The sequence below is a fragment of the Megalopta genalis genome, unplaced genomic scaffold (genome assembly GCF_051020955.1).
Source record: "Megalopta genalis isolate 19385.01 unplaced genomic scaffold, iyMegGena1_principal scaffold0037, whole genome shotgun sequence".
Taxonomy (NCBI): domain Eukaryota; kingdom Metazoa; phylum Arthropoda; class Insecta; order Hymenoptera; family Halictidae; genus Megalopta; species Megalopta genalis.
This window is the reverse complement of record NW_027476106.1, coordinates 232,964-247,196: the sequence shown is the minus strand read 5'-3', so window position 1 is coordinate 247,196 and position 14,233 is coordinate 232,964. Positions and strand designations below refer to the sequence as shown.

General features: G+C 58.5%; 1 protein-coding gene across 4 annotated transcripts; it reads right to left on the bottom strand.

The window, feature by feature from the left end:
- Positions 1-12: 12 nt before the first annotated feature.
- On the bottom strand, positions 13-14,159 carry form3 (FH2 domain-containing protein formin 3). 4 transcript variants are annotated; one of them, XM_076527686.1, is made up of 25 exons: positions 13,094-13,637; positions 12,759-12,999; positions 9,962-10,062; positions 9,763-9,878; positions 9,271-9,430; positions 9,089-9,122; positions 7,328-7,469; positions 7,082-7,261; positions 6,568-7,002; positions 6,298-6,492; positions 6,114-6,175; positions 5,851-6,039; positions 5,608-5,779; positions 5,442-5,549; positions 5,239-5,309; positions 4,764-5,143; positions 4,547-4,671; positions 4,336-4,477; positions 4,138-4,272; positions 3,890-4,043; positions 3,651-3,781; positions 3,058-3,186; positions 2,380-2,988; positions 700-2,315; positions 13-511 (listed from the first exon to the last, which is right to left on the bottom strand). In XM_076527686.1, the coding sequence occupies exons 3-25, from the start codon at positions 10,026-10,028 to the stop codon at positions 242-244; spliced, it is 5,622 nt and encodes a 1,873-aa protein (XP_076383801.1). In that variant the 5' UTR covers positions 10,029-10,062; positions 12,759-12,999; positions 13,094-13,637; the 3' UTR covers positions 13-241. The 4 variants fall into 4 exon arrangements, with proteins under 4 accessions (XP_076383801.1, XP_033328213.2, XP_076383802.1 ...); XM_033472322.2 differs by lacking the exons at positions 12,759-12,999; positions 13,094-13,637 and adding an exon at positions 13,711-14,159; XM_076527687.1 differs by lacking the exon at positions 12,759-12,999 and having other exon boundaries at positions 13,094-13,195.
- Positions 14,160-14,233: the final 74 nt, after the last annotated feature.

Genomic DNA, 14,233 nt, shown 5'->3' with positions numbered 1-14,233 from the left:
TCCACGCTCGACGAAAATTAAATTACGTTTATTCAACTCGTTAATTCGACCAACGATCGTCGTCGCGGCTTACAACTTGCGCGCGATCGTCCGCGAAACTTGCGCGCCTCCGACGCGTCCAGTTAGTATACGCTTAGAAATATATTACATGCTTGTAAACGAGTCCCGAGAGACCGGAAGGAATAATTATGATCGGACCGATGGCCGGACGAAAATCGTCGCGAGCCGGTCGCGATCTCGATCATTTCACCGAACCTTTCACGCTTCTGGGAAGATTCGGATTCGAGCCTTTGTTCGCGCTCGCGGCCGTCGGTCTCATGAAACCGTGGCTCTTGGCGACGACGGTTCGAGGTTGAATCAGTCTGCTCCTCGTGGCCGGCAGTTTCTCGACGTTGGATCGTTCCAGAGAAGTCGGCGATCGTTGGTTCGCGGCGTTCGCGGCGTTCGCGGCGCCGGCGTTGCCGATCGTCCGGCTCTTGTTCCCTTTCGACTTGGAGGCGTCGCTCGACGTCTGGGAACATTCGACGTCGACGATTCGTACAGTTTTATCGCTGCGAGGAACGACTACCGCGAACGGGACACGTTGTCGTTGTCTCGAAAATTACGGAATCTCTTCGTATCGCGATCAAACTTTTTCGTTGTCTCGTCCCGAACGAAAGCGTCCCGTTCGCGGTGATTCGACTCGGAAAATAAGCTCACCCCGAGAGGCCTCCGAACCGTCCTGGCGGCGATGGCGGCGGGGCCGACGCTGCTTCCGCTGCTGCTGCTTCTGCTGGCGGGTATCCTGGTGACGGCGGTGGTTCGCGGATCGGTCCGCCGCTTCTCGAGGTTCTTCGGCGGCAGGGGCGTGCTCGACGGACTCTTGCGAAGGTTGTTGGTCAACGCTCGGATCGCGGACGTGTAGGTCCTCAGGCGAACGTGATTCGGCACCAAGTTTCTCACGGTGTTGACCGAAGTGGCGCTGTTCAGGGAGCTCCTCGAGCTGCGCAGGCTGCTTCTGGAGCCCGACCTCTCGACCTCGTTTCTCGACGGATTTCTCGGCTGGCCGCTCGACGAGACCGATCCGGCGGTCGCCGCGTTCGCCGCGTTCGCCGCGTTCGCCGCGTCTCGTTTCGCGCCGCCGGTTCGCTTCGGCAAGAAGCTGGTCCTCTCCGACGCGCTCCTCGGCGAACCTCCTCGTTTCCCGAACCCTTTGATCGGCGATCCGAAAGGTCGATCGTCGGCCGGCTTTTTGGCGCGACGATCCTCGATTCCGCCGTCGTTTCGAGCCGCGCGAACCGAATCGGTTCCGGAGAAGCGCAGTTCGGCCGGGGAACAGCGGGTCGAGTCGTGCGCGTCCGTCTCGTAGTTGCCGGACGACGTTTCTTGGCTCAAGGTTTCCGAGACCAGGCTCTGGGACTCCTCGAATCCCTCGTCGTTCATGTCCTGATCTCGACCCTTCGAAGGTAGACCCGGGGACGTCGCGACGACGATCTCGGGAACGTATCTCGTCGCCGGTCGCGTTCTTTTGCCGTCCTTGTCGTCGCCGATCGAGGTCTCGTAGACTCGAGCGTCGTCGGCCGACCGTCGGGCCAGCTTCGCGTCGTTGGCCGAGTCGGTTCGATCCTCGCTGCTGTCCTCCTCGTCCTCGTCTTCCTCCTCCTCCTCCTCCTCTTCCATCGCGCCGTCCGCGGAGCACGCGAACCGTCTTCGCGCGTTCCGAGCCTGATTCACCTGACTAGGCGGGTTGTTGGTCAATCTTATCGCCTCCTTGACCTGACTAGGATCGATCATGCTCCTCTGACGTTCTCGACTGGTCACCGCTCTCTCCGCGAGGACCGTCGTCGAAGGTTCGCGAGGCCGGGACTCTTGCATCACGGGGCTCAGCACGGTGTTGGTCACCGCCAGCACCGGCGGCGGCGGCGGTTGACCGACCGGCAGCCTGGAATTTCGGCGCGCGAACGCTATAGGTCGGGACAGCCGCTGGAGGTCCTCGCCGGTACGGGCGATGTCCGCGAGCGCGGCGTCGACGTCGAACGAAGCCGCGTCGCGCCGCTTCAGCTTCTCCTGCCAGACCCTCAGCATCGCGTCCTGCTCGAGGCCGGCACCGTGCTCCGCGGGGGTCGCGGTCTCGACCGCGGTCGCGTTCGCGTTCGCGTCGACGGCCGGTTGTTGCTCGCACAAGGGCAACGTGTGCGGACGTTGGACCGGTTTCTCGTCGAACGTTTCCGCGCTCGGCGCCGGTCGATGATCCTGCCTCGACTCCTTTTCCGGGCAGTCTTGCACCTTTTTGTATCTCCGCGTTCGCCTCGTCGCCGAGTATCGATCGAAGTTACCTGAAACCACGAATTTCTCGCTGAAACCCGCTCGAACGAAGAAAGAACGTCGGCCGACACTTACCCGCGCCAAAATCTCCGCCGCCGCAAACGTTGCCGTTGTTGTCGCCGACGACGACGACACCGCTGCCGCCGAGACCGCCGCCGAGACCGCCGCCGAGACCGCCGCCGAGACCGCCGCCGTGACTCGCGGCCTTCGCCGTCGCGTTTCTGACCGAACCGTTGCACCGTTCCCTCTTGCACGGCTCCTTCTCGACCGGCTTCACCTCCTTCGGCGGTCCGAACAGCTTCCTCGTCGCCGGCGGCGTTTCGATGTTGTCCGAATCGATCTCGATCTTGTCGCTGATCTTCTTCTCCTCTTCCGGAGCCTTCTTCTGCTTGGGCAACCGCCGCGAACCGGAGATCCGAGAGCTGCCGTACGGTTCGCGCAAGTAGATCGTCAGCTCGTCCCGATTGTCCGAGCCGGCGGCGTCGTTGGTTCTGTTTCGCTTCCTCTCTTCCTCCTTGATCGACTGCAGGATCCCGGCGGAGGCGAGAACGTTTTCCGCGCCTCCGATTCTCGATCTCGATCGACGCGAGTGTCGCGGGTCCGTCTCCTCCGTGCTGTTCGGCACGTTCAAGCTGGACTTCCTCCAGGGAGATTTGTCCTTTTGCGACGGATGCGTTTCGGCTTCTGAAAACGGAAACGCGAGCAACGAGTTTTAGCATGGACGAGACGCGACAACCCTGTCCGAAACACAACCTTCGATAGCCTCCATCGTGCGCATCACGTCCGTCTTTTCGACCGACGGCCGCCAATCGTACAGCCGAGGGCATGGCTCGTGCGTGGAATTCGCATCGGTCGGGGTGTTGGTGGTCTTGCCTTCGCTTTCTGCGGATCGGACGAAAACGCGTACGCGATAGATTAGTTGCGCGGTAAACGCGAATCTCCCCCCGATCGACTCGCTCGGCTTCCGCGCGAAAACGGACGAAGAAGAACGAGCAAGGCTCGATCGATCGCGTGCCTCCTTCTTTCCAAATCGTCCATTTTTTCGATCGGCAGACGTTTACCTTATTATGCACGGGGTGTTCGCGCCAACGTCGGCTCCCGCGTTTTTCTCACCGATATCTACGAACCGGTGGAAAATAACGAAAGAGGAAAAAGTTGTACCGTTTTTGGCGAGCGAACGAGTTACGGTGTCCGTTGTATTCGCGAAAAAACAAAACGAACGCGACTTACTCCTCGTTCGTTCTCGGATGGCGTGGCGCGAACGTCCCGCGTACGCGCGCGTGGCCGCCGCATCGCGGTGCCTGGACGCGACGGAAACCGCGCGCACGCGTTCCAGAACGATTTACCCGAGTCTTCGAAGGACCGTCGGTTCGCCGCCTGGTGCAATTGTCGCGCTCTCCTCTGCAGCTGTTCGCCCGCGCGATCTTCCTTCTCGTTCTCCGACAGCCACGCCTCGATCTTCTGTCGCCACGCTTTTCTGTTCGGGCGTACGATAAAGAGATAAAGAGAGAGAGAGAGAGAGAGAAAGAGGGAGAGAGAGAGAGAGAGAGAGAGAGAGAAATTTGAAAAAAATGCGAAAAATTACCCCGCGGGTTTGGTCTCCTCTTCCTCCTGCAAGAAGGGCTTGCTTTCCACGAGAGGCGACGGAGAACTCGGCCTCTCTCTGTCGGTCGAAAAGTCGGCCGTCAGCAGATCGCTCCTGCGAGACTGGCCTCGCGCTTTCCTCGCCCACGAACGATCTGTCGGTGGAAGCGATTTCGAGATATCGATCAGAGACGTCGGACTTTTTCTCGGTCCGTCGACGAGAGCGCGAGACGAAAAATGTCACCGTACCTAGACTACCCCAGGACTTTCTCTCGCGAGCGTTGTCCTGACCCGAGGTTCTCAAAAAGTCCATCAGATTGCCGTCGTCGTCCTCGCAGGGTATCCGGCTCCTGCGACGGCGAAGAGTACCGTTCGGCGTCACGTCTGTCGGAAGAAACGAAACCTAGATTAGCGTCGGCCGACTCGTCGATCGTCGCGGCGTCGCACCTGGGGAATAGGTGGAATCTTCTTTGGTAGATTGCTGGTCGACGGTTCCGGAACAGGAGCCCAATCGTCGTCGGATGCTCGGGGATCCGGCGATCGAGACGTCCTCGTCGGACGTCATCCCTCCGTTTTGCAACCTTTTCATCTGCCGACGGAGAACGCGAAGATCAGAGAGATCGAAAATCGTCGAAAGAGATCGCGAGGCCCGGCCTACCTTGGCGTCGTTGCGGTTGTAACTTCTTTGCGGCAAACCGGGATGGAAGTCGAAGAGAGCATCGTAGTCGAGGATGTTCGACTCCGACTCGGAGGCGGGCGTCGTCTCCGCCGCTTGACTCGCCACTGTCGAGGATAATTTGTGAAAAAAAGAGGGAGAGAGAGAGAGAGAGAGAGAGAGAGAGAGAGGGTGAAAGAGCAAACAACGACGAACGTACGGAATCGCTTTTTAGCCAGCAGCTGCTCCTCCCGCTGCCTGCGCCTGGCCAGCACCTGCTCCTCCTGGACGCGCCGCCTCTCGTTCTCCGCGACCGCTTGATTGAACTTTTGGCAGAACTGGTGGAATATCTTGAAGCACTCCTCGATCTTGAACGCGTTCGCGTCCTCGCAGAAGAACTCGGCGAGCGTTCGCCTGACGGTCTCGAGCTCCTCCGTGTCGCGCTTCAGCTGGCTCATCTCCTGCTCCGCCATCTGCAAGAATTGCGCCATTTGCTCCTGAATGTCGAGTTCCGTGGTGGCCAGCCGGATCTGTGCCTTGATCTTCTTGATCTTGGTGTCGAGCGCGTTGAACTCGTTGCTCAGCTGCTCCGTGGTGGTCCTTGCGCCCCGGAAACAGAACGTCGACGGGTCAAACGGGGCCCCGAGGTGCTCGCGCGAATCGATAAAAATTTGGCGACTCGAGAGTCCGCTTACTTGGTGGCCGCCTCGAGCGCGTTCATGCTCTTCGCGAAGTCCAGCAAGTCCTTTCGTTTCCTCTCGGCTTGCTGCGGAGCACAACATTTACCTACTCTAGGAGATACGTACCTCTTGCTAGATTCGCCCTACGAGTCCCGCAGGACTCTAGGACTCTAGGACTCTAGGACTCTAGGAGTCTAGGAACAGAAAGCGCACTTTACCAGAGCAACGTAGTGAATCAGATTCATTCCCGGCTTGTTCGCTCGAATCTCGGTCAGCTTTTGCAGAGAGGACAGCTTCACTCCGGCCGCGTTTCCAGCGTAACCGCCCTACGATACAATCGTGCGTTCGTTTCGTTCGGATTTCGTTCGTTCGAGAGCGGCTCACCGAGTTGAGGAAATTCCCGGCGACCAGGACCATGTAGAGCAGCTCTTGGAGCGGCTTGTTCGTCATCAGATCCTCCCCGGCGAGGATCATCGAGTTGATGCTCGGCTCCAGGTAGCCCATGTTGGCGGCGAACTCTTCCTTCAGGAGCATGCACTCTATCCGCAGCTTGTAGCTTCGGGAAAAAGAAGCGGGATCGAGATTAGTCGGATTCTCGAGCCACGCGTTCGGCGAGCAAAGGCTTACTTGGGGACTTGGACGAGTTGCAGAAAGAATTTCTCGGCGTTGCCGAGCTTCGACTTGTCGCCGTCGAAACTCTTCAGCATCTCGAGCTCGTCCACCTCGGGGAGAATCTTGAGAAGGCCCCGCAGCTTCTCCGCCCCGATGTCGTCGTGACCGCCCTCTCTGATCAGCTGAACGATGTCTTCGTTCGAACTGCGTGCCGACGCGCGACGATTAGAACGTCTTTTCCTCCCCCCCACCCACATCCATCTTTCTTTCTTCCTTACCTTCGGAATTGCTTGAGAAATATGTTGACGTTCAGGCTCCTCTTGCCGTCCAGCAGCGCGATCTGAAAGAATCGGCGACGATCGAGGACGGGGTAGAAAGAGACGCGTTTCGAGGAAAAACGGTTGGCTCCGCGGTTTCGTCGAAACGAACGCGGTCGGCCGATAGGGAAGTTTTCGCGCGTACCTCGGTCGGCTCCCGTCGTCGCCTCTCGACGTCGGAGTTGGCTCCGTGGAGCACCGAGCAAGAGGAGGCGGCCGGAAGCATCGGCGGCGCTTGTTGGCAAAACAGACCCTCCATCTCCGCCCAGTCGATGTCCGCCATGGGGGAGTTTTGGTGCTCGTCGGCGACCAGCGACCATATGTTCCGCTTGCCGATCACCTGCACGCGCGACAAAATCGAGTCATTTCGCGTCGAATAGACGACGACGGCGGATTACAGGGAGATACGGGTTACTTTGTGATTCGGTATCTTGTTCCAATTGATGGTCTTCATTTTCGCTTTGGGCGTGGGTATCTCCTGTTGCGGCAGCAGCCTGGCGCGATTGTTCGGCGGCTCGGGGGTGGGCGCCCGCGCGACCGGGGACACGGTGCACGCGTGCAACGGCGGCGGCACGGGCGGCGCCGGCTCCATCGACGCATCGGCCCGCGTCGCGTCGGCGACGAGGAACGGCGGAGGCGGAGGCGGCGAGAAGAACCGGCCGCCTTGGCTCGGCGAGTTCGGTGCCACCGCCGGGGGATCGGGCGGCGGAGGGGGCGGCGGCAGAGGCGGCGAAGGCGGCCGAGACGGCGCGCCGATCGGCGCCGTCGTCGGATTGCTCGCCGGCAGCGAGGCCTTCCGGGACGCGCCGCAAGACTGTTCGTTGCCTCTACAATGACAGCACAGATTCGTCTGTAAAAGAAACGGTTCGTGAGGGTCCGGACTCTTCGGTCGAAGAAGAGAGAGAGAGAGAGAGAGTCGTTCGAGTTACCTGAAGGCTGGGCGACCGCAGCAATTTCGTCGCGTCTTCTCGGCTTTCCAAAAGCGTCGCTCTGTGCACCAACGTTTCCGCCGTGTCCCACGCCAAGTCGCTGGCGGGGTCTTTCGGGTCCAGGCGCAGCAGATGTTGAAGAACGCTCAGGAATGGAATCTCTTGCGGGGTGTCGGCGATCTGCGGAGCACGCGAGCCTCGATTTAGACGTACCGATTTCATCCGGCGCGCGCGCGTCTTCCTTACTTGTCCCAGGATCGCGTAAAACACGTCCACGTGAGAGGAGAGATCGATTCCCGGCGGCCCGTGATTCGAGAGTTCCTCGTCGGCTTCTCGTTGATCGTCGAACACGTCGAGCTGCACCCTCAGATCCGGAGCGTGACTCTTCCTGCAACAACGATTCTCGTCACTTTCCCGATCCGGGTACGTTTTACGGCTTTCTCAGTCGTTCGATCTATTTTCGTCCCACTCGAGACGCGCACGTGTCTTTCCTAGCATTTCAATTTCTCCGTGTCCCGGCTTTCCCTCTCTCGACGCGCGCGCGCGCGCGCACGCTCTCTCTCTCGCTCTCCCTTCGACGCGTCTCTCCCTTTCTCGCTCTTCTTTCTCTCTCCGACCCGTGCTCCGCGAATAAATATTCCAATTTACCCGGTAACGTTGACGCGACGAACGCGTTTTCCGATGCGCGACGCGTCGACGGCGACCCGCGAATCGGTGTCGCTTCCGCTCGGAACGCGCGCTCCGTTATCCGGTTGTCCTTTCACGCGGCGAGAGCCCGATGGCGCGCGTTCCTCGTAATCCGACGCGAATTCCTCGCGCTCGAATATTCCGTCGGCGCCTCGAAAGGGGATCGCGAGTTCGCGAAATTGGCTTACCCGAGCAGACGGCGGCGGCCGACCACCGACGACCGGGCCGAACCGATCCGATCGGAACCGGTGGAACCGAAACGAGAGAACGCCCGCTGCGCTTCCGACGAAAGACGCTTTCTCGAAAGAAGACTGTCTCGACGACGAGCGCGAGCCGCGGCTGCAGGTGCACTGCGCGCGAAGAGTTAATTCGGGCTTTCCTCGCTCCCTTCGAGCTTTCGAGGCGAACGTTTCGCGTCGTCTTTTTCCCCTTGCTCGCGCTCTCGTCCGAGTTTCGGGCGAGCCTTCTTCTCTCGCAGGACGAAAACGACTCGCGCCGTTCGCACGATTTTCGCCCGTCGAATTCTCGAACGAGCGTCGATCGACGACTCGGGCCGATCGTCGAGCGATTCCCTTTACCGCGAATCTCGACGGGCAATTCCTTCGCACGATATTTAAAGCGGGGCTCCGAGTTCGAGTAGTTTTGTTCGATCGAGAATAGTTTTGCACGACCGTCATCCCGCGGAGGAATGACAGATCGTACTATTCCTGTAGACTCGTGTGGTCTAGAGAGCGATTTAAACGGAGACACCAAAGAAAAGGATACGCACGAACGCCGGGCCGGCGCGGCGCGAATCGCCGCAAATAATCGTCGCGAGGGTCGCGAGCGCGGCGGCCGTCTTCTCTTCTCGTTCGCCGGACGAGAGACGCGGACCGTGTACAAATTAGAAACCGAGGATGTCCATCCGCGCGACTCCTGGTATCGGGGGGGGGGGGGGGCTACGCGCGTCGCCGCGTCGGCGAAGCGGAAACGCGGAAACGGAAGGAGAGGAAGGAAAGAAGACCGATCCGCGCGCGTTCCAAGTTCCAACCAACGATTATATTTGGATTAGTGCATGCAGTTGCTGGAACCGCGAGCCGCGCGCCGTACAGGCCGAGTCGAACGAACGCTCGGCGTACGCGTTTACGATTGCTCAACGGTTCTGGCTCGACGCGTACGGCGCTCGACGCGCTCGCGACGTTAACGTTGCATTACGTGCAAATGAGAAGGTGTGGGTACAATAAAGCGCCCTTTCGTAACGTTCATTATTATTTATTATTCAACAATGTTAAGGTGTTAATAAGTTAATGCCGCGAATCCAGGTCGTCGAAATGTACTCACCGTAGCTCGTTCAGGACCGGAAGCAGCTTCAAGCCTGAAACGGAAAAGACGGACGGTCAGTTTCTCTCTCTCTCTCTCTCTCTCTCTCTCTCTCTCTCTCTCTCTCTCTCTCTCCAGAGTCGAGGAGAACCGAGCGGAAGAAATTGGCCGTTCGATAGAAAAGTTGAAAAAAAAGTACGAACCGATAAACTCGTTGCGAATTCGTATGCGATCCTTGAGCACCGGCGTGGAGATCACCAAACAGTTGACGAAGGCCAGCAGCCCCGTCTGATAATCCACCGCGGTGGCTTTTCGCAGCTCGTTGACCACGATTCGCAATCTGTACCGTTCGCCCTTGCGTTCCTGCAACGTTCCCTCGAATTCGATCGTTGCGGACGGACATCGTCGAAGGGAAAACACCGTCGTTCGAGGCCTCGTCGAGACCGATCTCGTCGTTTATCGCGCGGCCGGCTGCTCCGCGCAAATTTCTGTATCGCGGGCGCCGATTACGCGCGCGGTTTTAATTTTAACGTCCACAAGATAAGGCGCGCAAGGTTTCTCGCATCCGCGTGCACCGTACGCGATAGAAAACGCGCGCGTTCGGTCGAGCGGTTGTTCCGTCGGCGGACGCGACAGCCGTCGCGACAGCCTCGAGGAGGCCTCGAATTTCTCAAAGTTTTCAACGAGCACGGCACCTGGTACGCGTGTAGAACGTCGATAACCCTCTGCCTTCCATCTTGGCTGTAGACGCAAAGCGCCGACAGCAGATCCACCACTTGTTTCTTCACCGAAGGACAGGCGGTGTCCAACGCTGAAATCGAACGGAAACGAAACTGAAATCCGGACCGTCGTCGCGATTCCGAGCGTTCGCGCGGTTCGAGCTCGTCGACTTACCCGAAGCGAGTTTGGCGCAGTAATCGGGATTGTCCACGATATAATCGAGACCGACGTTCGAATCCATGCTGACCGCGTTCGTCGAAAATCGTGCCTCCAGCCTGAAACAGGACGAGCCGTGTCAAACGAATATTTTCCGAACGAACGAATTCGCGGAAAGCTCGCGGCGTCGATCGCGTCCGCGTCGCGCGATCGTTCTCGCCGATTCTGTATTCCGCGCGCGCGCTCGCGCGAGGCGAGTCACCGAGAGGAGACCTGCCGCGCGAAACAAAATGACGCATCGTTTGTCGTTCCATTATGGACGCGGCCTTTTTTCTTCGCTTTTGTCGCCTTCGGCGAACAAAAATAAACGCGACGGAAATTCATGAACTTGGAGAAACGATGCCAACCGAGCGAGGGGCGCGCGAGTTCCATTCTGGATAACCGTGTAGCTCGAGCAAAATAGTCTCGTTCGTTAAAATTACCAGCATCCCGCGGTTTCTATCTTTTCTCTCTCTCTCTCTCTCTCTCTCTCTCTCTCTCTCTCTCTCTCTCTCTTCCTCTTTCGAGCAAACGCGGCGCGCCACGTGCGAACGCGCGGCACGGTCAAACGTTTTCGCGTCGAAAGAAAACAGCACGCTCGGCGGCACCTTGACACAACCTGCCGAGATCGAGATCGAGATCGAGATCGAGATCGAGATCGAGATGAAAACGGGGCCGAGAAGAAGGAGGAGGTAAGAAGAAAGAGGGAAAGGGGAGAGAAGGAACGACGACGAAGGGGCCAGGGAGAAAAGGAGGAAGCTGGAAACGAGAAAAAGCGCGAGATGGTAAGAGTGAAAGGACGGGAGAGAAAGAACGGGAAGGAGGGGGGGAAGACCATAGGATTGCGTCACCGTACGCGCGCACATACCTCTAGTCACGTTTAAAAATAGAATCTCGAATATTAAGGACCGCGATGCGCGCCGATAAATCCGTCGCGCGATAAAACGGAGACACCGCCGTTCGGAAGGACGCGATCGCGCGTCGATCGGCGACGGCTTCGCGACGCCGCGCGTTGCTCCGGTGCGCGAAATCACCGGAAAACTGGAAACGCCGATCGGATCGCCGAGCGTCGCTTGTCCCGTACATGGAGACGGACGGAGAGATTCGATCGGGACTTAAATTCGATTCCAGAATCGGAATCGGAATCGGAATCGGAATCGGAATCGGACAGGAAGATACGCGCGCGCGATTCCGAGCGCGCGCCGGCCAATAAAAGCCGAACGAAATGATTCATGCCGCGTACGCCTTGCCGCGGCCGTACCGAGCCATCGAAGCTTCCTGCAATCGTCGCTCCTGCCGACGACCTCGAAGTTCGCGCTCGCGCGTCTACATTTACGGTCGCTGGCCATCTTAGGAAGGCCGCGATCGAAACGGGGAAAAAATAAACGGACCGATCTGGTTTTTTGCGTTCGTCGGGGCTCTCGCGGACTTTTGCCCGCGCGGATTCGAAAAGATCGCATCGCGTCGCGCGACGCCGGTAAACTTTTCGTCGCCGAAATATCGCCTACCTGTGCGTCCGAGAGAGCGAGCGCGACGAAACGAGACGAGAACGAATCGAGATCGATCGTCGTCGGTTGCGGCGTGGGTCGACGCGTCTAGGCGGAAAAGATTACGTTAGCGGAGCCGCGTGTCCGGAGCGAGAGAGAGAGAGAGAGAGAGAGAGCAGCGTGGTTCGACGCGAGAGTCGACTCCGACGGAACGGAGGCGCCGAGGTCGAAATTTCGGCAGCGTTCGCGATCGCGATCCACGCTCGCGATCCAGCGGTCGCGGCCGAGTTCGAACGGAGAAGCGCGAGCGGTCGCGCCCGATCGCGATTCGACGGTTCGGCGTTCGGCGACGACTAATCTCGTTGAATCGTAGGCGACCGGAGAACGAGCCACCGTGGACGCGCGCGCGCGAATTCGCATCGTATCGCATCGTATCGTATAGGTGCGCATTTAGGCACGCGTATACTATATGTACACTATACGCTATATGAAATAACGCTCACGGCGGGCACGGGATACCATATCGGGTACCTTGTTGACCTCGCCTTTCTTCTCCGTCTCTCGTTCTCGTTCCGTTTCTGTTTCGATCGCGCGCGTGTTCTCGGTTCTCGCCGACTATCCGATCTCCTCTCTTCCCACGTCTTTCGCTTCTGACAAAAGAAGTTTCGGCTGTCGCCGAACGTCGTTTCGCTCGAGAGAGAGAGAGACGAGCCGAGAGACGTCCGGAGAGAGCCGGAAAACCGAAACGGGCGAGACCGAAGAGAAAATATCGGGACGTCGAGGACGTCCTGCGGCCGACTTTCGCCGAAACGGATCGATCTCGAGAAGAACGAATGCCTCGGTTCTCGGATGCTGCCCTTCGCGAGCCGCGGCCGAAATCCGAACGGGCTCTATGCGCTGCGACCGTGCTATACGTTGCACGCCGTACGCGCGCGATTCGCAAGAGCGCACGTGCGCGACCCGCTGCCATTTCGGTATCGCTCGTCGACCGTCGTCGATCCGTTTCGAGAAAAACCGTGCGCGGACGGGGTCCGTTTCGAAATGGCCATGTATAGCCGTGACCAGGGACACCCGGATGTTTTCTATTTCGTCGAGCGCGGAGCGAAGAGCGAAACTCGATTCCTGCCGAGCAGTTTTTCGGACGAGGAAAAGGACGCGCGCGCGCGCGCGCGCGAATAGGAAGCGATCGAGGACCGCGACACGGCTGCGCGCTCGAGTCGCCGCGCGATCGTTCGCGCAGGGATTTCGAATCGTTCTGGTCTACGACGATAGAAGGCAACTGTGGTTACCTTGTCGCAACGTGGTCATGGCCCCGACTGGTCGCGAGACACGGTGGTCAGGATCGTCCCCCCTTTACTTTTACTTTTGCATCTATGAGGCTCGCCGACGTCTCCGGCCGTGCGCATATTCGCGCGGCTCGTAATTCTCGTTTCTCTCCTCTCTTCGCTTCTCCTCGCCTACGTATCCTCCGTATATCCTCCGTGCGCTGCTCTCTCTCTCTCTCTCTCTCTCTCGGACCAAAGGTCGAAGCTGCGCGAAAACGAAAGTGTTTCGCAAATCGAAACACCGGCCGTTCAATTTCGAATTATGTAAGAAACACCGAACCTCGTTTCGGAACACCTACCGACTCGCGTTCGTTGTTGCGACGCGACGAATAGTTCCTCCGCGACTGGAAACTTTTCTCCGATGCGGGACGCGGGACGCGAAACGTGAAACGAGAGACGAGAGAGAGAGAGAGAGAGAGAGAGAGAGAGAGAGAGAGAGAGACGAGGGACGGGAGACGTTCGCGACCTCGAGACAAAGGCGCGCGAATCGTTGCGATATCGAGAAAAGAAAAACCGATCGAATCTCTACGGTGGGATTGGCAACCTTTAATTATACGTGTTCGCGCGATTAGGATTCATCGTTGGACTCGTTGCGAAAACGCTGTCGGTTCGAAATGGAAAATAACGCGCGGCGCACGCTCGGCCGTGTGTAGCTTCGTTTGAAATTCAAAGCGACGCTCTGCTCGCTGTCGTCGACGCGAACGTGGTCGAACGCGAAGTCGCGCGGACGTATAAGGGAAGCGATCGCGAACGCAGATACGCGCGACGCCCGATGGAAACGGGACGTTAAAATGAAAATGAAAACGAGGATAAAAGTAAAAAACGAGAACGCGCACGGGAACGAGAACGAGATCGAAAATGAAAAGCCGAGGAATATCGATCGATCGATCGATCGACGGGATACGCGTTCTCTCACCTTTGATTCGATTCTTGTCCGATCAACGGGTCGACCGACGCGACGAACGGAAGATCCTTTGCTCGATCGACATCCTGAACAGGCGGCAGGTAGCACGCGACGTCGCGACGCGGCGCTCGCACACACTTTTTTCGTCGATCACCGATTCGCGGAAACTGCGTTTCAGGAGCGCGCGACACACCGCTCCGATGCTACGAAATGATTTACGGCGCATGCGTAATCCCCCTCCGTTAAATCACCGGTTCTCTCTTTCCTCGTCGATTCCCCGCGAAAGGAGACAACCCTTCTTCCTCGCTCACTCTCTCTCTCCCTACGAGTACAGACGCAGCTGCCTCTCTCTCTCTCTCTCTCTCTCTCTTTCTTTCTCCCTCCCCATCGTTTTACATCGATTTTCACTCTTTCACTGTCGCTTCTTTCGACCGGTTCCACGTTCCTTTTCAACCGATCCTCTCTTTTCTTTCTCGCGCGCGCGCGCGCGCGCGCGGTACGATGAAAAGCGTTCTCGGCCCTTGCATCTTTCTTT

Bases quoted from the DNA above. Each gene is read 5' to 3' on its own strand.
- form3 (XM_033472322.2), bottom strand. From the start codon at position 10,028: ATGGATTCGAACGTCGGTCTCGATTATATCGTGGACAATCCCGATTAC. The intron at 5,310-5,441 runs GTAAAGTGCGCT...TGTGCTCCGCAG, and splicing joins TGATTCACTACGTTGCTCTG to CAAGCCGAGAGGAAACGAAA. The intron at 512-699 runs GTGAGCTTATTT...GAATGTTCCCAG, and splicing joins CGGTTCGGAGGCCTCTCGGG to ACGTCGAGCGACGCCTCCAA.